The following is a 27488-nucleotide window of genomic DNA, read 5'->3' as shown; positions in this document are numbered from 1 at the left end:
CAAAATATTAGCAAACCAGATCCAGCAATATATGAAAAAAATTGTACATCATGATCAAGTGGGATTTATTCTGGGGAGGCAAGGCTGATACAATATTCACAAATCCATCAATGTGATTGATCATATATACAAAAGGAAAGAGAAAAACCACATGCTAATTTCAATAGATGCAGAAAAAGCATTTGATAAAATCCAGCAACCATTTATGATCAAAACTCTCAGCAAAGTGGGAATACAGGGAACATACCTCAACATGATAAAGGCCATCTATGACAAACCCACAGCCAATATCTTACTCAATGGGCAAAAATTAAAAACAATCTCTTTAATATCAGGAACAAGGCAGGGGTGCCCCCTTCCTTTCACCACTCTTAATCAATATAGTACTAGAAGTCCTAGCCACAGCAATCAGACAAGAAGAAGAAATAAAAGGCATCCAAATTGGAAAAGAAGAAGTAAAACTGTCATTATTTGCAGATGATATGATATTGTATATAGAAAACCCTAAAGTCTCAGTCCAAAAACTACTGGACCTGATAAATGAATTCAGCAATGTGGCAGGATACAAAATTAATACTCAGAAATCAGAGGCATTTTTATACACCAGCAATGAACTGTCAGAAAGAGAAATTGAGGAATCAGTCCCCTTCACTATTTCAACCAAAAAAAAAATAAAGTACCTAGAAGTAAATTTAACTGAGGAAATTAAAGACTTATACTCAGAAAATTGTAAAACATTGATAAAAAAAAATGAAGGAAGATACAAACAAGTGGAAGCATAAACCATGCTCATCGTTAGGAAGAATAAACATCATTAAAATGTCTATATTACCCAAAGCAATTTATAAATTCAATGCAATACCAATTAAAATACCAATGACATACTTCAAAGATATAGAACACATATTCCAAAAATTTATATGGAACCATAAAAGAATATGAATAGCCTCAGCAATCTTGAAGACAAAGAATAAAGCGGGAGGCATCACACTTCCCAATATCATGTTATATACTATTGTACTCAAAACAGCCTGGTACTGGCATAAGAACAGGCATATAGATCAATGGAACAGAACAGAGAACCCAGAAATAAACCCACAGCTTTTTGGACAACTGATATTTGACAAAGGAGGTAAGAGCATACAATGGAGTAAAGACAGCCTCTTTAATAAATGGTGTTGGGAAAATTGGACAGCTACCTGCAAAAAAATGAAACTAGACCATCAACTTACACCATTCACAAAAATGAACTCAAAATGGATAAAAGACTTAAATGTAATCCATGAAACCATAAACATCTTAAAAGGAAACATAGGCAGTAAGCTCTCCAACATCTCTCGCAGCAATATATTTGCTGATTTATCTCCATGGGCTAGTGAAATAAAAGACAGGATAAACAAATGGGACTATATCAAAATGAAAAGTTTTTGCACAGCTAAAGACAATAAGAACAGAACAAAAAGACAAACCATACAATGCGAGAACATATTCGACAATACTTCTGATAAGGGGTTAATAACCAAAATCTATAACAAACTTGTAAAACTCAACATCAGGAAGATAAACTATCCAATCAAAAAATGGGCAAAAGAAATGAATTAGAACCTTTTCCAAAAAGGACATACAGATGGCCAATAGGCATATGAAAAAATGCTCAACATCACTAATCATTAGAGAAATGTAAATTAAAACCACAATGAGATATCACTTTATACCGGTCAGAATGACGCTCATTAACAAAATAACACAGAATAAGTGCTGGCAATGATGTGGAGTAAAGGGAACCCTCCTGCACTGCAGGTGGGAATGCAGACTGGTGCAGCTACTGTGGAAAAACAGTATAGAGATTCCTCAAAAAATTAAAAATTGAACTGCCTTGTGACCCAGCTATCCCACTTTTAGGAATATATGCCAAGAACACCTTAGCACTGTTTCAAAAGGAGAAATGCACTCCCATGTTTATGGCAGCATTGTTCACAATAACAAAGATCTGGAAATAGCCCATGTGTCCATCGGTGGACAAGCAGATTAAAAAGCTGTGGTACAGCCTGACCAATCAGTGATGCAGTGGATAGAGCGTTGGACTGGGATGTGGAAGGACCCAGGTTAGAGACCCCAAGGTCGCCAGCTTAAGCGTGGGCTCATCTGGCTTGAGCAAAAAACTCACCAGCTTTGACCCAGGGTCGCTGGCTCCAGCAAGGGGTTACTCAGTCTGCTGAAGGCCCATGGTCAAGGCACATATGAGAAAGCAATCAATGAACAACTAAGGAGTCGCAACGTGCAACAAAAAACTAATGATTGATGCTTCTCATCTCTCTGTTTCTGCCTGTCTATCCCTCTCTCTGACTCTCTGTCTCTGAAAAAAAAAAAAGGCAGTGGTACATATATACAATGAAATACTATGGGGCCATGAAAAAGAAGGAAATCTTGCCTTTTGCAACAACATGGATGGACATAGAAACTATTATGTTAAGTGAAGTAAGCCAGGCAGATAAAGAAAAATATCATATGACCTCGCTCATTTTAGGCATCAAATGAACAATGTGAACTGAGGAGAGGTATTGAGACAGAGGAGAGATCAAAGGGACCAGAGGAAAAGAGGACAGAGGGAAAGGGGATGACAGGATGGGATAAACCTGAAGGGAAGGGGGGATGATGTTACGAGGAGGGGGGCAAAGGAGATGTTGAGGGAAATACGGGAGAGGGGAATGCATTCGGGGCAACACTAGAATCTATGTAAACACAATAAATTAAAACCAATTAAAAAATACTTCCTCCTATAGGTAAATTGCATATCACACCTACGAATATTCATATTATTACCACTAAATATACAGTCTATACATTATTTTCCACTTCTCCAAGTAGCCCAAATAACTTTATATATATACATATATAGTATTTAAAGTTACACATTAAAAATATATATGCAATTTATGTGTATATTTAAAATATGGAATTCAATCAAGGTTTATATATTTAATTTAATTTGTTATTTCTTTTAGAGTAAGACAGTTAACCCCAGCTTTTTTATTTCTACAACATTGACCATGTTTTAGCCTCTTGGTCCAGTGATCTTATAAACCAACGATTTTCAACCAGTGTGCCACAAGAATTTTTAAAACATGTAATACCTGACTATGTAGTCAAGGACACTAACTCTTTTCCCCTTAGACTGTCAAATTAAAAATAACGTCAACAGCCAACACAGCAATAACTGTCTAGTGTTAATGAATCAAAATTATACCAATTCTCTGTCAGATAGGCAAGAAAATATATTTTTGGGTGTGCCACAGAATTTTAATAATTAGTTTATATATACCATGAGGTGGCAAAAGTTAAAAACCAGTGTTAGAGAGTATCTAGCATTTTGAATTTATCCGATTGCTTTCTTGTCATTTAAATTAGCTGAACATTTTAGTCAAGAATATGATATGTACAGATGATTGAATACCTCTTCTGTTTCATATGAGGAAGCATGCAAGTAAGTAGGTCTTCCCACTCATGACAATGCTACTTTTAAAACTGTGAGATACATTTGTTAAAAAAGTATATTTTTGCCATGTCTTATAATAAAAACAAGAAAAATACTTGTATGCTATATAAACAGCTTTCTCTCCATGAACTTTTCACTCAGTAGTTTTGACATTCACTTATGACCTTTCCCTAAATAATTATTTCAAAGTGATTTTCTAATTCTAATATCCATTTTATATTAAGTAGCTTTCTTCCATAAAATAGTTTACCCTACTTTTTCTCCTCACTTATGTTAATTCTCTCTCCCTTCATATATTACTATAGACTTAAAACATTTTAAATATTATTTTCCATTACTGTTATTGTTTAAGTTAATTGAATTGTCAAAATCTGGTTAGTGGGAACTCCTTCAATTCAATACCTCTATTCTTTGAACATAATTATGTTAGGCTTTGAGCATGTCTTTGTTTTCTGCACAATAAGATGTTTGAAAAAGATTTTTACTTTCTTTGTCTCATAACTATAATCAATCATTAATCCAAGGAGTTTTTGTCTATGGGGATTATGGTATTTAGATATTAAAATTTGGAGTTAGGTGTGTTCACTGTTACTCTAATGTTATTAGTTCTGAGACTTTTCAGAGGATACAGATAGATAGATGGTGATAGGTAAATAGGTAGGTAGGTAGGTAGACAGGTAGACAGATAAAAGATTTCCATGCTTTCTCTTTCTGTATGTATACATTGCATGTATTTGGGTTTGTAGTAAATCTTCAACTAAAATTCAGATCAGTTTGATTTACATTTAGGTACTGACAGAAGTCTTGGTCTTATCTAATTTTCAATCATAATATATAAAAATATATTTCTTCTTGAGGGGGAATTTTTATAACTATAAATTAATATTTGATTATTATAAATATAAGTATAAGCCTAATTACACATATACATAGAAACTAGAGAGTGTGGGACATGCTCAATATTCATTATAGATCTGCCATCTTTTTATTACATAGTTTTTTCATTGTGTAGATATACCATAATTAATTCAACTAGCCTTCAGTAATGTACATGTCAAATAATGCTGTAGTGATTAACCCTGTGTATGTGTGTGTTTATTCTTTAGTGCATAGGAGAATATTTTCAGAATATAGTCCTCCATAATGGAAGTTATCATTTTGCACATCTACCAGCAATATATAAGGTATGTGTTGTTCCATAAACATGTTACAGAATTTGTTCAGGGTTTAAATTTTTGCCAATCTGATAGGTAAGAAATGGTGCCAACCAGAACAGCCTTCTGAAAGGAAGGGCCTACTTTGTTAGTGGCCAGCAGTGGAAGAAGGCCCTCAGTTGTTAGTCTTGGGAATTGCTTAAATTGAGTAAAATGGCCTCACCTAGATTCATACCTGTTTGGAAAGGCAGCCCTACTCCCAAGACAGCCTCATCAATATTGGAGCATAGAAACCTGGCCTTCTTGCCATAGCTTGGGACTTTTCTGAAGGGTCATCCCAATCCAGAACATTCTGTGAGATCACCTGAGCCCTTCATCAGATGACACTGTAGGTTACTTCTCCCCAATCTTGCTTCTTTCCCCTCCTTTCCAAAGTCATTGATCTTCTCTGTAATAATTGTACTGCAGTCTTCATTTCACAGTTGGCTTCCAGTGAAACTTGTGACAAGTGTGTTGGTGTAATTTTATTTTGCACTTGTTTAAAAAAATGTTGAGCATCATATATATATATAATGTAGACATATTATATAGAAATATAATATATATATTCAATATAACATATATGTAACATTCCATTTGTATAGTTGTTTTAACTAACTCTGTCAATGTTTGTCTATGCTATCAGCTTTTTGTGTGTGTTTTGGTCTTATTGATTTGTAAGCAGCCCTTTTTGGCTTTCTAGCCATTTATGTGAGATATAAGGTGAACACATGTTGTCTTGGTTTATCATTTTATGTTTACATTGATTATAGTCCTATTTCCCCCCCCAAATCTAACCCTTACATAATCAGATTTAATAAATATTCTTTTACTTTTACTAGGTGTTGATGTATAGTTTAAAAGGCTTTGTTTAGGCTAAGATAAAAAGAATTTACTGATGTTTTTCTCTGAGGACATGAAAGGTTTTATTTTTTTAAACTAGAGCTTTGATCATTTTAGAGTTACAGTGGTAGTATGGAACTACTCTTTTCTTTTTCTAACAGATATTCAGTTTCAGCAACACTATTTTATAAAATTTTCATTTTCCCCGAGTGGTTTGGAAATGCCATTTTTATTCCATATTAAATTTCCAGGTGTACCTCAGTCCACTTCTGTACTATGCGTCTCCTCCACTCGTCTCTGTCTATTCATGTCTCAACGCACACAACTTTCGTTACCGATTTTCTTAACATCCGTATTATTATACCTTTCACTATAACTTCTATTTGGTTATTGTTTGCACATATGAAAACTACTGACTTCTGTATGCTGAATATTTATCTTACCATCTCACTAAGTATTTTTCCAAATCTTATGGCTGGCTGTTAATGCTTATTGAATTTAAATTGACTAATACCTCCAAAATAATATTACATAGAAGAGAAAGTAGCATGCACCCTTTTTGTTCCTGACTCTAAAGGGAATGTCACTAATTTGGCTTTTGGTTGAGGTGTAAATGTTTGATCATATTAAGAAACTATTCATCAATTATTATAATTAGCTTTGAATTTTTAAAAAGGCAAATATTAAAAAATCCATGCTATAGGACAATTTAAATTGTGTTGGCATTACCTGAAAGTCTGGTTACTTTTCCCTATGAAATCAGGTGGACTTAGTGCTCCTTTGTGGTGACGTTTTTTGTAACATTCTATTTCTTCTATGCCATTAGTCTGTTTAAGTTCTCTATCTCCCCTGGAGACAGTTTCGGCTAAGTGTATTTTCTCATGAAACTATTTAAAATTTCAAATTAAATGGCAGAGACCTCTGCAAAATATTCTCTTGTGATCTATTAAAATGTCCTTTGCTTAATTTCCCACTAGCCATTTTCTAATTTTTAAAATTAATTTTAATGGGGTGACATTGATAAATCAAGGTACATATGTTCAGAGAAAACATCTCCAGATTATTTTGACATTTGATTATGTTGCATACCCCTCATCCAAAGTCAAATTGTCTTCTGTCACCTTCTATCTGGTTTTCTTTGTGCCCCTCCCCTCCCCCCACCCCCTTATTTTCTAATTTTGTATGTTTGTTTATCTTCTTTTTTTCCTTCATTGGGTTAGCATATGTTTCTCTCCCTTGCCCCAATTCATTTGTGTTTTCAAAAAATAAACATTTTATTATTTATTAGTTCCACATTTTTCTGTTTATAACCTACTTCATTTCTGATTCAAATTTGTTTCTTTTTTATTTACGCTGGTCTTTTGCTAATAATTATATGGCTATTTGAATAGGGAATTCAATGCATTTAATTTCATTCTTCCATTTGCAAGTTTGTAGAGTTATTTTGGACATTTCGCAATTTTTGGTTGTATTCTTCAAGAATTTGTTTAATTGGATTTACTTTTTAAAAGTTTCTAGTTGGAAACTCATTTAAAAATATATTACTGATTTCTAAGTTAGTTACATGGTGATTAAAGCATGCTTTCATATAATTTGTAATTTGTATAAAAAAAGCCTATTCGATGACCTAATGCATACTCAACTTTTGTCAATATTCTACACACACTTAAAAAGGTTATATATTACTTCTTATTTGGATATATACAGATATACATGAGGGTGTTTTTATATAAATTATGCTACATTTATAGCTTCATTTAATTTTTTGTCCAGTTGATTTATTTGGACTAAGAATGGCAAAATAAGGTTTCATGTGTTTAACTAGTTTTTGAGGCCTGGCCAAGTAGCCTAGTTGGTTAGAGCATTGTTTTGATACACCAAGATTGCAGTTAGATCCCCAGTCAAGGCACATACAAGAATCAACCAATGAATACATTAGTAAATGGAACAATGAATCTATGTTTTTCTCTCCCTCTCTCTCTAAAATTAACTTTTAAAAATTTGATTTAAAGCAATTTCAGTGCATTTATGCTTTGTGAAGGTGATTACTGCACTACCTGGGGTACTAGATATGGATATTTTTCCCAGTGTTATCTTCTTTGTAGCTTATTATCTTGAGCATTATGAAGTATCTTCTCTGGGTCTCCTGCTGACTTTGGTGAATGAAAGCGCTCTTGTCTGGTATCAAGATTTTAGCCTCTTGGGATCAGTTTGTTTTATATGTGTACTTTGCACGTAAGACTAAATTGTATTGTTTCATGAGCTAATCTAAAAGTATAGTTAAAAATTTAATATAGCCCAACTTACACTTATTGGTTTGACGAATACCTATTTTAAAACTAACATATTTCTATTTATCATGTACTTTATGTTTAATGAGTTGTTTCCCTAGGCAGGCTTTTAATAACTTTTAAAGTATTTTAAAATCTAGGGTTAGGTTTTCATTTTAGTTCTACATGTTGTCTTTATATTAATAACTTTAATAATGCTCTTACCCACCTCTAAAGTTATCTTTTGTTTCTCAAACATTTTTGTGTTCTGGTTTGCTGTTATTGGGTTATGGGTAGTTTTAAGTAATTTCTCATTTTTCAATTACAGTTGACATACAATATTATATTAGTTTCAGGTATACAACCCAGTGATTTAGACATATATGTAATGAAATGAACCTATAATAAATCTAGTACCCATCTGACACCACACATAGTTATTAAAATATTATGGACTATTTTCTCTATGGCGTACTGTACATCCCCATGACTATTCTGTAAACACCAATTTGTACTTCTTAACCCTTTCACCTTTTTCACCCATCCCCCAACGTCCATCCTATTCTCTGTATTTCTGAGTCTGTATTTATTTTGATTTTTATATTTTACAAAAGGGAAATCAGATGGTATTTGTCTTTCTTGCCTGAATTATAATATTTTACTTAGCTATGTAGCTTTTAGTTCTATCTATGTTGTTATAGATGGTAAGATTTCATATGTTTTTATGGCTTTGTCATATTTCATTATTTATATATATATATACATATATATATGTATGTATATATATCCTTTCAGCTATTGATGGACACTTAGGTTGCTTCCATATTTTGATTATTGTGAAAAAGGCTGTAGAGAACATAGGGATATATAAGTCTTTTCGATTTAGTGCTTTGGGATTTCTCAGATAGATACCAAAAAGTGGAATTGTTACGTTCTTCATTGTCTCTGGTTATAGCCTTTATTTTAAAATTTATTTTGTCTGGTACAAGTACTGCTATCCATTCCTCCTTTTTTAGTTTCCATTTTTACAAAATATCATTTTTCATCCCTTCCCTTTCAGTCTGTGTGTGTCTTTCGATTTGAAGCGAGTCTGTTATAGACAGCATTTTTTTAAATGAATCAATTAATCTACTTGCATTTAAAATAATTGTTGATAGATCTGTATTTATTGTCATTTTATTTTAATTTACTTTATTTTTTTTTTAAGTGAGAGGAGGGGAGATAGAGAGACAGACTCCCACATGTTCCCTGACCAGGATCCATCCTGCAGCCCCCATCTGGGGCCAATGCTCAAATCAGCCAAGCTATCCTCAGTGCCCAGAGCCGATACTCAAAACAATCATGCCACTGCTGCAAGAGAGGAAGAGAGAGAGAAGGAGGAGAGGGAGGGGAAGAGAAGTAGATGGTCATTTCTTCTGGGTGCCCTGACTAGAGATTGAACCCAGCACAGCCATAATTCTTTTTGGAGTACAATGTTACCTTATTCTTCTATTTCACAGCTTTTGGGGGCTTTGTTGGGGGTGGGGGGAGGGAAGTATATTTATCTATTGAATATTTTTTATTCTTATTTTTTGTTTTCCTCATATATTAAGTTTGTATTCTGTTGTCTGCCATATTTTGATATTTATCAATATCTTGGGTTTTCCAACATATAGATGTGTAAGGATGGTGAATAATTAGGTGGCTCACAAGAGTTCTATTCCTAGCGCCCTAAGGAGCAGTATCTCTAAGGAGTATTATTATAATACTCTAAGAAACAGTACTCCAAAGTGCACCATAAGATGATACCACAGGAGTGCATTTATGTACAATATTTTGATAGTTAATATTTTTTTTCCTTAGGAATGTCTTCAATTTCTATTGCTAGTTTTCACATTTCTCTTTGCAATGATATTCTAAGAGAAAACTCTATCAAGTTTTTCTTCTCTTGTTCTTAGGTAGTAATTTAAAAAATAAACTGTCATATATTTTATGATTTTTGTGCACAACCTATTTTATTTTGATTCCTTGTCCCAATGTTGATATTTTAAAATGAATGTTTTTGTTTCCTATAACTTATTCTATGTTAGATAAGTTTTTGGTGACTGCCTTCCTCACCTAAAAGGCAATGCTTTTATTCTGAAATTTCTAAAGACTTTGAATATGGATTTTACTGAATTCATTGGATCCTGTCTCTGTATCTATTAGAATGACTAATTTTTTCATGTAAATGCAAATGTTGTGAATTATATTATCAATACTTAAATGTTATTCAATTTAGCACTTCTATGTGAAAAATAGCAATAAATTTTTCAATCCACCAAAAAATTAGATTTGCCAATATTTGGTTTAGGAGTTTTTAGTTTATATGTAATTGTCAAGTCTCATACTGTCTTTATTTGGTTTTGTTACAAGATAATAGCTGAGTTATAAAATGTATTGAAAAATATTTTATCTTTTCCTCTTTTCTGAATAGATTTCCAGAGAATTGTATGTGCGTCTTGAATATTTGGCAGAACATACCTTAAAAACCTACCTGTATCTGATATGAAGAAATGCTTAAACACTGATTCTATTTCCTTTATATTAGGAGACAATTCAGATTATCTGTTTCTTAAATCAGATTTGTCATTTTTTTCTACAATTTATCTATTTCATTCAAATTTTCAAGTTTGTTGACATTAGTTATTCATAGTGTTTACTTTAAAATGTAAAATATATACTTCCTCCTTCCCATTACCTACATTTTGGAATCTTGCTCATTTTTTAAATTAACCTTGACAGATACTAGGTTTATTTTTAGTTTTTACTAAGAACCAATTATTTACTTTGCCAAACATCTTTATTTTATCTATGCTTTCTAGATCATTCAATTCTATGATTGCACGTCTCACACCTTTCCTTCAATTGCATTGCCTCAGAGAATGAAATCCAATAGTGAGTAACATTTCAAATGAATTTTTGATATAAACATATCTAAAATCTAGTGTTTTTGACATTGGAAAGTTTTATTATATTATTTATTTTCCTATGCTGCTGGAAGCAGAAATTAAAATAACACTTTATTTTCTACTATCTAAATGTAGTATTAGAAATTTTCTTCAAAACGTTCTCAATGTCTTGGTACAAATCTGTATTTTGCCATCTCCTTAAATTGTCTATTTTTTACTTTAAACATCTTGCTGTTTAAGGTCAACAAAAAATGTATGATTATTTTAACTTTTAAATACTTTCTGATGTATTATAGCATTTTACACATATTTACTTAATAAAAGTATAAATGCAAAGATGAAACAGAATTTTTGAGACTTCTCTGAGACAGGAACTTCCCAAAGGAGCATGGAGTTTGGAAGTCACCCGTATCATTATCGAATTCCCACAAGACAACATCCTGCTGGATTTTTCCGTTTACTCATTTATGTATCCTACTTTTAATACTATTATCTCAAGGTTTCAATGCATCTTTTGTGCCCAATTTCAAGATAAAAAGTATCTCAAAATGTTAAAAAGTAAAACTTACTCAATATTTGCACATATCAGGAGATGCTTTTGGTTCACAGATTTCGTGATTGATTAAATTTTCTGTTTTTCAAGAAATTTGTGTGTGTGTGTGTGTGTGTGTTTTAAACATAGAGTAGTGGCTACATTAAAAGTGATCATGAGAAAAATCTAATGCTTTAAAAATGTCTGAACACAATGTTTGCAAGAATAAAATTTGTGTAGCATTCACTTCAGTGAGGCATCTAAGATAAAAATTGCATGCTTCCAGGTCTAGAACTAAAAGAACTCTTGCTGAAATCCATTTTAACAACCATACGGCTTTCAGAAATTACTTCAAACATTAGTAACTGCCTTGCTCACCTGGTGTTGACTACTATTTATAGTCATATAGTTATACTTAGACTCAATATATTTTCCATTATTATACAGGGATTATTTCATAGAATTAAGCATTTAAGTTTGGTCTGAACTCTGGTATATAATCTCAATATCAATTTGAATATGGTAGATAATCACTAAATTCAAAATAAATATTAACGGACCAGACAATCTTTATAAAGAGATATCTGTACCTCAATTTGTTTTCCATCCACGTTCAGAAGATATACAACCACAGGCAAGATAATTTAACAAAATAGGAAAACACAGTAATTTTTCTTCAAATAATTCTTTCTTTGCTACCATAATATTTATTATATTAATGTATTTGCAAAGAAACACTAATTATGAATATAAAACCATAGTGGATTTTAAATATGGACAATGGGCAACATACTTTAAATTGAACTCACATTTCACTTTTAGTTTTAGAATAAACAGCAATGAAATTAATTATTTCATTCATTCCAAAGAAAGGCTGAAAATCTAGGATACACAGAGAGTATTTTTATTTGTGATGTTAGACATCAGACTCACCTCTTTCAATCGGCACAGATTTTATCTTACTAAAGTTAAATATTAATTTTATATTTATATTTACAAACTGGAATTTTTATTGATATCAATAAATTTAACAACAATATGATTTATCTCATCACATAGTTCATTCAAATTCCTTATTTTCCGTTTAAATTTTAGTGCTTCTAGATAAGGAAAATATTGTAGTGCTTCAAAATAGCATGCTTAATCTATTGTCTAGTCATCACAATCAGGTGAGCTAATTGTTTTCAGACAATGTCCTAATCAGATACAGCAGTGAAATTTAATAAAAAATTGTATTGGGTTGATTAGGCATAGAATTATGGACTGGGGGCATGCTATTTTCTACAGTATTTGTAATGAATAATGTCATTCAAAATTGTTTCATGTGAAATCGTCTGTAATCATGACCAAAACTTGGTACTGCATAGACAAAGTGAATGGATTACGGATTCGTCAACATGCATAATTTTTCACTTAACACAATTTGGGAAGATGACAGGGCAATGCTTATGCTTATGAATAGGAACCACTTAGCAAGATTGGAGCATTTTTTCTTATCCCATATTTGAGAATAAAGGTGGCCATGTCTTAGAAAAAAAAAAAAACCTTTCTCCTAACTGTGGCCTACATTGCAGCATGTAGCATGCAATCATTTCAGATAAGGAAATTCAGAAATTAGAGATCTACATAAGAATGCAATGGATGGGAACAAAGTGGGAAAATATCCTAAATAATAAAAAGTTTAATGTTTGAGGTTAAAGAAGTTTTGGATTATTTATTGTTTGATTCAGGAATTACATAAACTGATATTAGTATTGTATACTTAGAAGAACAATTAATTTAGCTGTATAGATTTTTTGAAGTCAATTTAATTATTATTAATGTTATCTTTATGAAATATATAAAAGTAGATAAAATGCTCACAAATTCTGCTCACACATATTTAATTGAAAGTAATGAAAACCACCACTTGGTATAGTGAAAATAGCCTGAAAGAAATTTTGGTCTGTAATTAATGGTTTTAATCTACTTACTGATTGTGTAAGAAAGCAAAATGTTGGCAAAATTTTACTAGTTTTATTTAGTAAGATACTTCTAACTTATGAATATATTCTGGAAAGCTCTCAATATAGCTAAATGTGAAGTACTTATAGCTAAGCAACAAGGTAGTCTTCCTGACTGCCAACTGCCAAGTTCTCTTCCTGTCATTTCTCACATTCTGGACACATCAATTTTAAGTGGAATTTTCTAATATGTCAAGAGAAAGAAGAGAGGACAAAATTCATCAATGTTGGTATGCATTATTCTTTAGATTGTACATTATTATAACATACTTAGAAAGCCAAACTGCATCATTTCAAAAGCTAAGCAAATGCATATCTACAACTATGCTTTGTCTAAGTATATTTTGGCATCTATAAATATATTTTGTGGAAATTATTATAAATAGAAATAAGTATTTATGTATAAGAATGTTTCTATCTAAATAAGATATTAAAATGTTAGAAAAATTTAATAATGATTAAATAAATTCATTTAGATATAGTATAGTATATTTACTTGATAGAATGTTTAAACAACCATTAAAATCACATTTAAGAGTAATATTGAATATAAAGATTATAAGTAAATAATGCAATGAAATGTTCATAAATTATTTTTTAAATGTTACAAATATAGACATGTGCTTTGATTATAATCTTTAATAGAAAATGATATATTTTTATTTTGAAAAAGACAAAATATATAAACCAATTGAATGACAGTGTGCAAGTGCATGGTGGTAAGACTGCTTGATTTTACTTTGTTCAGATTATATTGTTTAGAATTTTACAAATTGTATGCAATATATTCAATGTGGTAATCAAATTCAATTCAAAAAAGAGCTTTTTTTAGCTATTAAAAAAATTGAGGGAAGGGATTCAAACAATTTTCAGAAATTGTGCATACATGCATGTGTGTGTGTAAAATTAGAAATAACATGTATTCACCTAAGCATTAACTTCTGACTCATTAACAGAGTATATTAATTTTAACAATATTGCCAAAATATCCCTAAATAATGACTCAGTCATGTTTATTTCTCAATGATGCAAAGCACAAATTCTCTGAACTGCAACCAAAATAGATAAAAATGTTTTGACTTCAATGAAAGCTTTGTTTTAATTTTCATAGAGAAGAAAAAATAACCCATCTGTTCTATGAAGTAGTCTGAACATTTCCGACATAATGAGTTAGACAGAGTGTCGGCATGGTTTGATTGGACTACAGAAGGTATTTCTTCCTAAGACTTCCAAAGAAACTTCTGTTAGGGGCATAAATATTTCAATTCCTACATGCCAATATTATCAGCTTCCCCAGTTTCACACTCTTGAAAAGACATTATTTCTCTTCATATGTTGTTAAGTAGGTTGTGTATCTTGGAGTTGCATATAGTATAAAGATGCATCTTTCCTTATCCTTCACTACATCTCAATATTGTCACAATTTCTATGTAATTTTGACAACCTGGGCTTTTAGAAAGCTTCTTACATATAAAATATTGGGATTTAAAAATTCAAGAAGACGCCAGCTTGAGCACAGGCTAATCAGGTTTGAGCACAGGGTTGCAGCTTGAGCATGGGATGGTCATTGGCTTAAGCCTAGAGGTCACTGGCTTGAGCAAGGGGTCCCTGGCTCGACTTTAGCCCCCCAGTCAAGGCACATGTGAGAATCAATCAGTGAACAACTAAAAAAAGTGATGTAACTACGAGTTGATGCTTCTCGTCGCAATGTCTTCCCGTTTCTCTCTATCCCTTGCTAAAAAAAATTCAAGATGTCATAGTCAGTTGTAAGATTTAGAAAGTGTGATTTATTTTTTTAGGCCAAATATCACCCTGGTATTTATAATAACATTATTATTATTACCAGTAATTGGTAAAAGTTAACCAGGTAAAGCAATTTGCTAGTGAAGCTTACTCCAGTTCAAATAAAATGTTTCCTTATTCCCTCCCATCTGACATAATCTTTTAATGGTTGGATATTGAGTCACCATAATTTTTATTCTTATATAAATATATTTATAATATAAATTTATTTAGAACATAAATAATATCACATTATATATTAATCTACAACCTATTTTTCAAACTTAATGATATACTATGAAAAATAATCTACATATCTACTCTGGAAATTGTATATGTTCCAAATTGTTTATTTCAGCTTTTCTTAAAATTAAACTTTAAAATGATAATTATTTTGTTAGTCTAGACCTTGGAAAAGCATTTAATTTTAAGCTATTAACACAAGATTTTGAGAATTCAAGACACTGAACTGCACTATATATATATATATATTATGATAAAAGGTTGAGAATATGCACAAGACTTGAAGATGTAAGAACATAAAAGTATTCAGTTTGCTTGAGGACCTTTTGCCATATTGATATTTATATTTGTAGGTATGAAATTAATTCTTGGCTGGTTTGTACTCTTATAGAAGATTCCAATTCATCCACAATGCTTTATCTTTATAAACTGTCTTTTAACTATGAGACTATACTATTAATTTATATGAATTTAAAAGGAATTGATTTTTCATGAATATTTGTAAGTCGCAATGAGATTAACTTATTAACCTTGTCATATTTAAACTACCACTTGTTAATTCACTGATTTTTTTCTATAAGTAGATAAACTGTATAAACTATTAATATTAATTTGAAGTTTAGAAAAAAATAACATTTTGCCCTCTTTTTATCAGAAAGTCCATAAGAATATAACTCTGCACTACATTTCCTTGTGTAGGCATACCATGTTTTATTCGATTATTCAATTTCCATAAACATTTATGTTCCTTCAAGTAATTTAAACTTTTATAATACCTTGCAAATCTTTCTTGCACAAAATAGGTAATATAAAATTTTTGAATGAACAACAATAACAAAAATCTCTAGATTATTTACAGTCCTTGAAAGAACTTTTCATTTATTAAATTCTATATTCCAAGGCCCTCAACTCATAGCACACATATGTAGTAGCTCACTAAATTTTTTTGAATGTTGAGACTCTTTTGCGGGAAATCACAGCTTGAATTATGGCTAAGAATGAAGATTTATTTTCCTAAAGTGTGCCCGAGATGATATATAGCTGGACTTTCAGGCATTAACTGTTGATTCAGAATGCTATGGAATCAGGATTCATGAACATGAATGAAACCAAACCACAGAAGGAGCACTTACCTGGATGAGGAACATAGCAATGTGGTGAAATTCTCCACGGCCCCCTTGCTTAACAGGAACTGTCATAAAGAATTTGCTGCCATCTCTAGAAAACACAGGCTCTTCATTCTATAATACAGAGGAGATATAACAATCTCAGAATGGCATATGAAATTTGTGCTGCAAACTATTGCTAATTCATGCAGGGATTAAACCAACTATTTATTTAGAATTAGTTTGAAAATGATAAAATTATTTTAAAAAGTGTAAAATAATATTTTTAAGTGGATTCAATGCATTGTGTGTATGCGTGTTTTTAAATGATGGAAAAGATGGGGAACTTTCTTAAATACTAGATAGGAATCATTTAAAAGTAAATTAAAGTCAGTTAAAAAGCTCAGAAAAGGACTTTTATATCTTTCAATAAAATATCACATTTAGCAATTTATCCTTAAAAATAAAGAAAATAGAAACATCATCAGTTTATCAAAATGTTTTTAATTTTTTAAAAAATTATAACTAAATATTTATTTTTCTAAAGTCACTCAGCTACTCTACTTACTTGATGTAAGCATAAATTTATTAAAAATACAATAATCAGAAATTGGGAGGAATCTGTTGAAAAACATTTAATTCATATGTCCTATCCTCACTGCTCACCCTTCCACAAATACACAAACACAAATGTCTAGTTGATGACTTTTAAATTAAACTCTAGTGGCACATTAAATCAATAGAATTATTTTCAATATTTAAACAAGAGAAACTAAACATACAGATTGTTTCTCTTGCTCCAGGGGAAACATTAAGAATATGGATTTACCTGACAAAACATTGCATTCTTTTTTGTTGGGTTATTGAGAGTGGTTATACATATGGTATACAGAAAGGTTTTTATACAATTACCTCTCTAGGTCTTTAAATAACTTTCAAGCCCTTCTAGATGATCTGATTCTACACTTTATCTCATCTCAACTTCTTCCATTCTCCTGATTCCTCATTGTGGCTGTTTCTGCTTCAGCGCCTTTGAACTACTATTTCCCCTTGTCTGGTTCTTTCTCTTTTCTTTCATATCAGTGCTCTACATGGACTTATCAGAGAGGCGCTTCCTGATTACTCTGTCTAAAGAGTGATTAAGGAAGCCAGATCATCCAACTCTATATTTATCTCTCATCCTCTTTCACTTACTTTTTATTTTTTTCCATAGTGCCTAAAAATTCAACATATTGTATATTATGTATGTATTCAATATTTATTTTTTTGTATAAGAATGTATGTGTGTATATGTATTTAGTATTCCTATAGAATATGAGCTCCATGATGCATGAACCTTCTATTCTTCATTGCTATATCTTCAGAACCCTGAGACAGTGACGATCATAAATTGTGCTTAATAACTATTTACTGAATAAATAAATAACTTTTCATAATCAAGAATCTGATTCTAACTTTATTAGTAAAACATCCATTGATAAAAAATATAGAATAATATTTTACTTGTCTACTTCATGAACCTTCATGAAAATATAAGATAATATATTTATATTTAAATAATTTAAAACTCTGAAGTAATATACAATTTAATGATGGAAAACTGCATTGCTGGGTACATTACAAATACTGAAAAGACACTTGACTGTGTAAATCACATCTTTCAACTATGAGAGAATCAATAATTCTTTATGTTCCATCTCTTTCTCCTTTTGGATATTCTTTTTGCCTTTGCACTTGGGGTTTGACCTTTTTGTCATTTTTTCCCCTAGATCTTACTCATTTTTTGCTTAAATGCACAAAACAAAAACTATTTCCAGATTTCCTCAGTTCAAGATTCTCTTTTAGTTAAGAAATTTCTTTTTAGAGATTCTAGAAAGTACCCTGTATTCATCTCTTCATGGCCTGCAGTGCACTCTGTTATATGGTTGACTTCTTTCACTAGGCAAGTAATAATTAAAGTTTGCAATTTTGTCTTCTTAGCTCTATTGCCTAGGACACAGTAGGTGCCCAACTTATAATTGAGTAGCTAAATTCATGTGTACAACAGGAAAAAAAATATATCACTCAATCTATCACATTTAGTCCAATCTATTAGCTGCTTCATTACGCAACATTCTCTATTTGTGTTTTGCTTCAAAAACAAACTGCTTTTTTATATTATGAGAATCTGAGCATTCTTCTTTTTTACAGTAGTCCCCCAAATCTGGTGTCTTAGAAATGATTCAGTAAAGGAACAGATGAGGACTATAATCTTAAGGGTATAGTTGGGTTAAAAAACCTTCAGCACTAGAACAATGTCTGGCTATAAAAATATTACTCTAGGCAGAACCCTCTTTTACAATGAAATTAAGGAAATGGAGCCAATTTCACTGTCCATTCTCATGACCTTAGGCAAACCGGTGTTTATGACACAGGGCAATGAATTGGGGATACCAAAATTTTATCCCTAACAAAATGGGCTTTGTACTGGTTATCCCAACTAGTAAGTCTCTTGAAGCTAGGGCAAATACACCCACTTTTCCCTGCTCTTCCTATTGACTGGGAATAAATATATGCTGACTGTACATGACTACTACCTTTCTCATCTTTAAATTTCATCAAATTCTAAGCATTTCATAAAATTTCCTTAGAGCTTCTGGAGAAAAATTCAACTGTGACAAAACACTACCTGCCTTTTTTTACTGAATGGTTAATGACTGGTTTCTTAAATATTCATAATATTGGAATTTAAAATGTAGTACACCTGAAACTAATATATTATATATCAGCTATAATTGAAAACATTTTTAAATGATTAAAAAATAAATAAAATGTAGGTAACATAATACCAAAGGAATATGTATTATGTTGATGTATGTTAGACTATTATGAATGTCACTGGCAATAAAAAGTATAGAAAAAAAAAGGTTTAATAATGGAGGACAATTCAGAATACATCAATATCCATATATTATTGTTTTAATTTTCAGTATTTAATTAAAAATTTTTATTTATTAATTTTAGAGAGAGAAGAAAGGAGAGAGACAGAAACACTAAGCTGTTTCTGTATGTGCTCTAACCAGGAATCAAACCTCTCTGCTGCAGGACAATGCTCTAACCAACCGAGTTATCCAGCAAGGCCAGTACTTAAATTAATTTTATGAGCGTTCTTTTTCCCAAATTCATTTTGCACACAGACTAATAATAAATAATTTATATTAATATAGCTAGATGATTGATAGATAGATAATAGATACATATGCCAATATGCCTATAATTGAACTGAGCAAAGTGTAGACTATTTACAGTCCTTCTTAGACAATTTATTTATTCAGCAAACATTGATGGAGCTTTTCTTATAACCAGACTATATTAGGCACCAGGTTTACAATGGAGAACAACAAATGAGTATCTTTTCTGTTCTTATGAACTCAGTAAAAAAATCCCAGAAATAACTGTATAAGTATTAACAGAAATTACATTTGACTTTAAAGTAACTTGTATTGAGGGATGCAATTCGGTTAGGGTGATTGGAGGAGGTAAATTCTTAAGCAGGTGATTAAAGGTGAAGTTTGCAAAATGAGCAGGTTCACATAAGAAAGTAGTTGAGGGACTTCCATTTAGAAGAAAGCAGTCATACAATGGCCTTGTGAATATGACAGCTAATGTTCTTAGAATGAAGAAAAACAATTAAAAGAATGATATGGCACAAAACTGAAAATGCTTTCAATTTAATCTCTTACAGATCATTTAAAAAGGTTGCTGTTTATCTGTGGACAAAAGGAGAGACGATAATTGTATTAATTGTGAGAGTGAAGTATGAGGATGATGTGGGTAGTGATCAAATATGTATTTCAAAAAGGTCACTCAGGCCTGACCTGTGGTGGCTCAGTGGATGGAGTGTTGACCTGGAATGCTGAGGTTGCCAGTTTGAAACCCTGGCTTCCTGGTCAAGGCACATATGAGAGTTGATGTTTCCTGCCCCTCCCCCCTTCTCTCTCCCTTCTCTCTCTCTCTCTTTCTCTTTCTTCTCTCTAAAATGAATAAATAAAAAAAATCTAAAAAAGAAAAGGTCACTCAGCCAGCCTTTCAGGATGGAGAACAGATTGGCAGGTGCCTCAGGTGTTGAGTGTGTGCCAGCTCAGGAGGAGCTGGAGTACTGTGGCTGGATCCCATACGGTGTTTGCGAACTGTAGAAAAAGTAAATTGACATGAGAGCTTTGAAAGTAAAATCATGTGGTGATGAATATATGCCGATAAGAATGAGGAAGAGTTCAAAATAAATACTAGAATTATGATCTTAATAGCTGGATGGATAACTCTGTCCTTGACTCGTATGATCAGAAGGCACATGACTGACTAGTAAAGAGATGTGTTCAATTTGGATCTGTGGAGTGTGCAGTGACTTTTATAGACTGAAGAGGAGATGACAGTCATAAAAGTGGATGTTTCAGAAATCAGAGAACTGAGTTGCTTAGAGTAACTCATTTGGAGGTTTCAGTATATGGGCAGTAACTGAAACCATACATCTGTGTGACAACTCAGGAGGGAATAGACAATAAAAGATGACTGTAAAGAACAAAACAAATCAAAACCAAAACAAACCAAAAAACAAAATAAAACAAAAACTCTTCTTTGCAAAAAGTAGTGATAGAGTTATTAGTAAAACAGGTTGGGCATATGTGGATAATCTATGTATGTTTCCTTCTCAAATGTCCAGTTTGAGATTATGTTGTGAAGACATTTGGTAGTGTTTCTATTGTGATCATTTGGACTCCAGGCTCATTTGTGTCACAAATTAGCACTGTAAGGTAGGGTATATTTAACAGAAGAAGTGTTCATCTGAATAATCTCCACAAAACCAATACATTGGGCTATCTGATTGTGTTGATGGTTTCTAGTTTTAATGGATTGCAACATTTTCTCTTTTGTATCACAAAAGTTTACTATAAGAATGGTTCCAAAAGTGGATCATTGTTATTCTGCAACTTACAGCAAATAAATAATAGAAGCAATCTTTTCATAAATGATGTCTTAGAAAGACAAAGTCAGAAATATTTTTATGGAAAAAACTCAAACACGCAGTCTTTTCTTTAATTTTTTTAAATTTTATTTATTCATTTTAGAGAGGAGAGAGAGAAGGAGAGAGGAGAGAGAGAGAGAGAGAGAGAGAGGAGCTGGAAGCATCAACTCCCATATGTGCCTTGACCAGGCAAGCCCAGGGTTTCAAACCGGTGACCTCAGCATTTCCAGGTCGACGCTTTATCCACTGCGGCATCACAGGTCAGGCAAACATGCAAAGTCTTAAAGTCATATTAATAAAATAACTTTTGAAAGTTAGCTCATAACAAGTAGGTGAACAAAATAGGCACAATGGCCAAAATGTGATGGAAAGAAACCACCTATACTATACCTGTTTAGAGAGCCATGTATCTGACGTCATTTCATATTTCTGAAACAAAACAATTAACTTTATGAAGCATCTAAAGACCAAATGAACACACATCAATTTAATAATTTTTACAGTGTTATTTTTTAGGCATTTCCCCCTTTCTCTTCAACTGGTGAAATACCACAAGAGATCCTTTTGTAATTATTGATTTAAACTGAATAAATAATTATAAAATCAGGATAAAATAATAATTTAATTATAGTTTTTTCTTTGGTGAACTCCTCCAGAATTCCCAGTATTATATCTGCAGAATAAAAGATCATTATCTAGCTCTGTTTTATTACCTCACTCAAACTGTTTTGAACCACTTGACACTGCCTCTTTTCACATCCAGGCGTTGTCAGGAAAAAAATATTTAAGTTCTTCAAAAGAACTGGGCAAACAGCCAGGAATAAAATTAAAAGATAGACATTCTTTGAACATTCAATTTTATCATAGTCATAAACATTTGAAATGACATGTTCTTTTAAAATAATCTTGCCAAAGATTAAAACCAAAATCATATTCCATAAAGCAAAATTAAATAATTTAATTGCAAGTTCAATATGTATAGATGAAAAAAGTTTAGTAATCCTATGTGTAGTAAATTAGGAAATATTTTATAGTTTCTGAAAAAAATATTCTATAAGAAAATATAAATGAAAAATAATTGCATTTATAAAATATCAATTTAAAACAGTTCCCTCTTTTTATTTCTATTTGCACCTCAGCTATACTCACTCTTTACATTTATAAAACCCAGACATAAAACATACCAATTTCCACTGCTCATTAGTATCACTAACTTTTCTTAGAGTCCATGAGATTCCAAAATTTCACTTTCATTTGTAGTCGAAAGTAAAATATTTTAAACTCCATAAATGGGATTAAATAAAATAGAATATCAAAAAATTATCAAATCAATAATGTGATACATTTCCAATGTATTTCCATTATTGAAGCATTTTAGTATATCTTTGCATTTACCCAGCTCTAATTAGAATATGCACATTCCAATTTTTTAGCTCTTTTTATTTGTTTTTGCTTGTTTTGTAACTTTTTATTTTGAAACATGTGCAAAGTTACAGAGAAGTTAAAGACCAGTTAAAGAAACATCTGTATATGTTTTAGATATGATTCTCATTTATTTATATTTTGCTTTATTTGCTTTATTATTGTATCTCTATATATACTGTTTCTAAACGACTTGAAGATAAAAGTATAATTCTTCAAAAGAATCAAAAGTTGAAAATATCAGTTTTCCTTTAATAATTTGACATAAAGTTTGAGGCACTAGATACATTTGCTCCCAATTAATTCAGTAAGCATTTAAGAAAACTACAGTATTATAAATATTTACATATTCTTAACAGTAAAATAATCAAAATCAGTAAATGAAACAAACAATTGAGGTTAGTATATTAACTTATGAATTGTGACAAATAGTTATTTGCAGATTTCTTACATTTTATTTACACAATAATGCCATCCACAAATAAAGATACTTTTACTTTTTCTTTAACAATCATCATGTGTAAACCTCGGCAAGTTTCTGTGATTAAAATCTCTATTAATGTTTGTACTGTATAATATTTAGAGTTTATATCTTTACCTTATTGAGAATCTTAATGTGAACAAGAAAGGTATTTTACCATTGAATATGATATTTATTGATTTATTTTGTGGGTATCCTTAATCAGATTGGGGATACTATGTTCTATTCACTTATGTTGAAAGTTATGAATGAGTGTTGAGTTTTGCCACAAATAGTAGGATTTCCTTATTTTATGGCTGAATAGTATTACATTATGTGTATGTGTGTTTTCTACTTTTGCTATTCAGAACTTCAAAATTCTCAAGCATTGTGCAACCTGCATTTTCTTTCTTTAATTTTTTTCTCTCTAAGGCATGTCTTGTACTTGCACAGGTAGGCAAGGAGCTAAAGGCTTAAGAGGTCCTCTATGTGGATAGCTGAAGTTTTTCTCCTTATAGCTCTAAATTCTGTTACTTGTCTTGCAAATTTCAACCTCCAATAGCCTCAAACTCTGATTCTTCCTGCCTACTTGAAGCAGTGATGTCACTGTGTCTTTCTTGTGCGCCATTTTCCTGCACTGTGGTCTGAAAAGATGTCACCAATAGAAAGTCATATCTAGGTCCATTTTGTATATTTACTTTATTTTACCATTTCCCCCCCAATAATCCTCATGTTCAACATATGAATGCAAGTTTTTAATCTTTTGTACAGTTTTACAGTTGATTACAACAGAGATGCTAGTCTGATAATAGTTACTCTATTTGCCCAAAAACATAAATTGAAAATTCTGTAGTTAAAAAATTTGGAATCTTTTACTTAGTACCAAATACATAATATAACAATTTAAACTGATTACAGTATGACAGAGATAGCATTTATTACAGAGTTTATAAAAACTGATTATAGAAATCTAAATATAACCTTCTTTCAAAACACAGTGGTTCCAAATTTTTTTTTTACTATTTTTACTTAATTTAAGAACAGAAACATTGTCTCTTATTTAAGAAGACTAAACTACAAAAAAATTGAATTTTTGGACTGTCTTTAAAGAAAAAAAAGGGAGCATTAAACATTCTATATTCTCAAATTAGTCAAAGTCAAAATATAAAGAGACATCCCATATTTGAGAATGACAATAGCATGGTTGGACGATGCTTTATACTATATGAGAGTTTATTTGTAGAGGTTAGTTTATTCTCTTTTTCTTATCATCTATATGTCTTGCTTCAAAGTCTGGAAGCCTTATAGATTAAAGTATATATTAATTACATAAATTTTCCTACTATCTTCCGAAGAATTGAAGCTTTTGCACAAAAAAATTTCTGGTATCTCTCTGCATAGTAGCATAAACGACTTCATTTTAAGTATATAAGAAAAGTAAATTATACTCACTCTACTACAAGCACCTGTTGTGGTCTCACAGACAGTAAGGATGGAGATGTTCTGAGGTCGGTTCAACCATCTGACTACTGTCTTGGTATTGCTTACCCATTTAACCATTGTGATATAGTATTCTCTAGTTGGAAACAAAATTAAAATTTACATTTAGAGACAGATGACTTGTATAATTCCAATAATGTACACTGCTAAATGCAAGAATGAATGAAACACTATAAGGGTATAAGGTCACATTATAGGAATTTCTATTTATTTATATTTATACATAGCTTTTACAAATATTTATATATATATAGACAAATATATGTGTATATATGTGTGTATGTAAATACATGCACATATATATACATATAGTAATATATTAATGTTTTTAAAAATATCCAAAAAATTGAGAATAAAAAGTGAATAATTTCCTAGAAAGGAAATCCTTAGAAAGATAAAAGTAATCAAGATGCTAGACACTTATGAATAACTTTTATCCTCTACTTATGAGTACTAACATATGTGCAAATTAAGTATAACTTCCTGAGCTATATTCTATTTTATTTTTTTAAATACAATCAATAATCAATTAAAAGGCAAAGCTTATTCTTGACTTAATTATTTTTTTATGCATGGCTTTCATGTCATTGCACTTCTTGCATGGGGATTGGCAGAGGCGGATTAAGGTCAGTTGAGGCTCCGGGCGCAGAAGAAAATATTGGGTCTCTTGTTGTTAGAAAAAAGCGTAAAGTTGGGGTTTTGTGGGGCCTTTCAGAAGTTGGGGCCCAGGGTGCATGCCCAGTGTGCCCACCGTTAAATCTGCCTCTGGTAATTGGACTACAGAGCTATGAATGGTTTATGTGGGTGTTTGTCAGCTGTGGGCCAAGAGAGTCATCTTATTCATAGTATGTTTTATTATATTTTTTAAACTCTTACTTATTTAAAAGAATTTAAAACAATGAAGGAATCGAACTGAAGGCGATGAGGGTGTTACTGAACCTTTGGTACAGTGAGTATACTAATTTGAGGGGCCTGTAATGTCCTCACGCTGGTTGTAGATGGGAAGGTTATATTTTTTCCTTCATAATTTATATTTTTCTTTTGTAGTAGATTCCATGCTTAGAAATTTTCGTAATATATCACAAAATCCTGACCTCAAACAGAAGAAAATGTAATCATCAACACTGATTCAATTAATAATAATAAAGAAAAAACCTTTCCAACAAATTTGTCCAGTTTCAGAATGGATGAGTTGCTACCAATAGCTTGAGAAGTGCCACTTGTGAGTATTATCTTAAAGTTATCTCCCTGGTTTTTATATGACTTAGGAAAAAAAATCACCTGTGGAAGGAAAACCTTGTTAGACAAATCACCTGTTTTTATACATGTCTGGGTTAGCCAGTCAGCTACATGAATCTGACGTTTCTAACATTAGTAAGTATCTACTTTCTCTAGCAAATGCGTTAGCCCATCAAAGTGGAGATGTCAGTAGTAGGGCAGGGATAACTTATCATACAGTGAAGCCTGCCATATTTTCTTCAACAATCCCCCTTTAAAATATTTGGCAGCTTTCACAACCCAGCTGAGTCCCACTTGAAAATTGCCTAGAAACTATGAAATCTTAGTGTCGAGTTCCCCAGAGTTAACAAGGCCAGGCAAATTTGAATCAAATATGCAATCGAGGTTGGTTTAACTAACTAACCACTGCCTTGGTATTGCTTACCCACTTAATAATTGTGATATAATATTCTTTAGATAGAAACATAAAAAAATTTATATTTAGAGCCAAAGGAGGTATATAGTACTATTAATGTACACGGTTATATTATATGCAAGATTTAAAATTAATCTTTGGCCAAATCAATGGGCCTTGTAATTCTTTTAAGAATGATGTACTGTTCATTTTCACTGTGTTTTGTTTAAACTGATTTATTTTGGATGCATTATTACATTTGGCAGTTTGAATAGTAAAAAAGGGAAAATATAGGTGTTAAACTTAAATAAATTTATCTAGAAAAGTAACCCTCAAGTAAAATGTTACAGGAACATTTTTTTTGTAATGTCTTCACAGACATTGACACAATACATTTGTTACCTAGAATGGAAATCTTGACTTTTAAAATAGATTTCATATTTGAAAAACAAAATTTAACCAGTGCAAATCTGGTAAATAAATAATTTTTTACAGAGGACACTAACTTAGGTGTAAATTTAAGTTAAAATCATCAATTTATAGTCATACCATATATATATATATATATATATAGTTTGTTTTTGCATAATGCATCTATGTTCATATGCAAAATTTGGTCTTATGTGAAATCTTAGTGTATATTTTATTTATAATTTAAATAATGAGAGTTCTCTTGTAAATTGAATAGTGAAAATTGCCAGGGTAATTTTAAACCATTGAAATTCCAAGATAAATTGTTGGAAATGTGCAAAATGAAAGTTAAAGTAGAGCTTGACACATAAGTGAGAAAAGATACATTTAATAACAAAATCAAACTCTATATCCACTTTGTACTAGGATCCTAGGTGCATATCTCTGTATGATTCATATCTACTTATTCACTTTGTTCATAGGTATCAGGCTTCCTCTGAGTGAGAGAGTAGGGATGCACCCTTACCTGCAAAGGGCACACTCCTTGGGTATACTACCTGCTGCATAAGTGGCTGTCTTCTGAAACTCCATCTTATGAACACATTAGATCAGGGGCACCATGACCATTGGACTGTGAAAGTGTCCCTTCCTTATAACTACTG

General features: G+C 31.5%; 1 protein-coding gene across 4 annotated transcripts in view; it reads right to left on the bottom strand.

Annotated features, from left to right (window-relative positions):
- The window catches only part of DPP10 (dipeptidyl peptidase like 10), a 713505-nt gene that overhangs the window by 48391 nt on the left and 637626 nt on the right, over positions 1 to 27488 (bottom strand). For all 4 annotated transcript variants that reach the window (XM_066280442.1, XM_066280446.1, XM_066280443.1 and 1 more), the window contains exons 11-13: positions 24735 to 24858; positions 21791 to 21829; positions 16426 to 16533 (exon numbers count right to left, since the gene is read on the bottom strand). In XM_066280442.1, coding sequence (XP_066136539.1) covers positions 16426 to 16533; positions 21791 to 21829; positions 24735 to 24858 — 271 coding nt within the window. The remainder of the gene's footprint in view (positions 1 to 16425; positions 16534 to 21790; positions 21830 to 24734; positions 24859 to 27488) is intronic.

This window comes from Saccopteryx bilineata, chromosome 5, assembly GCF_036850765.1.
Source record: "Saccopteryx bilineata isolate mSacBil1 chromosome 5, mSacBil1_pri_phased_curated, whole genome shotgun sequence".
Lineage (NCBI taxonomy): Eukaryota > Metazoa > Chordata > Mammalia > Chiroptera > Emballonuridae > Saccopteryx > Saccopteryx bilineata.
Note: the sequence above shows the minus strand (reverse complement) of the source record. Positions and strands in the feature narration are given on the sequence as shown.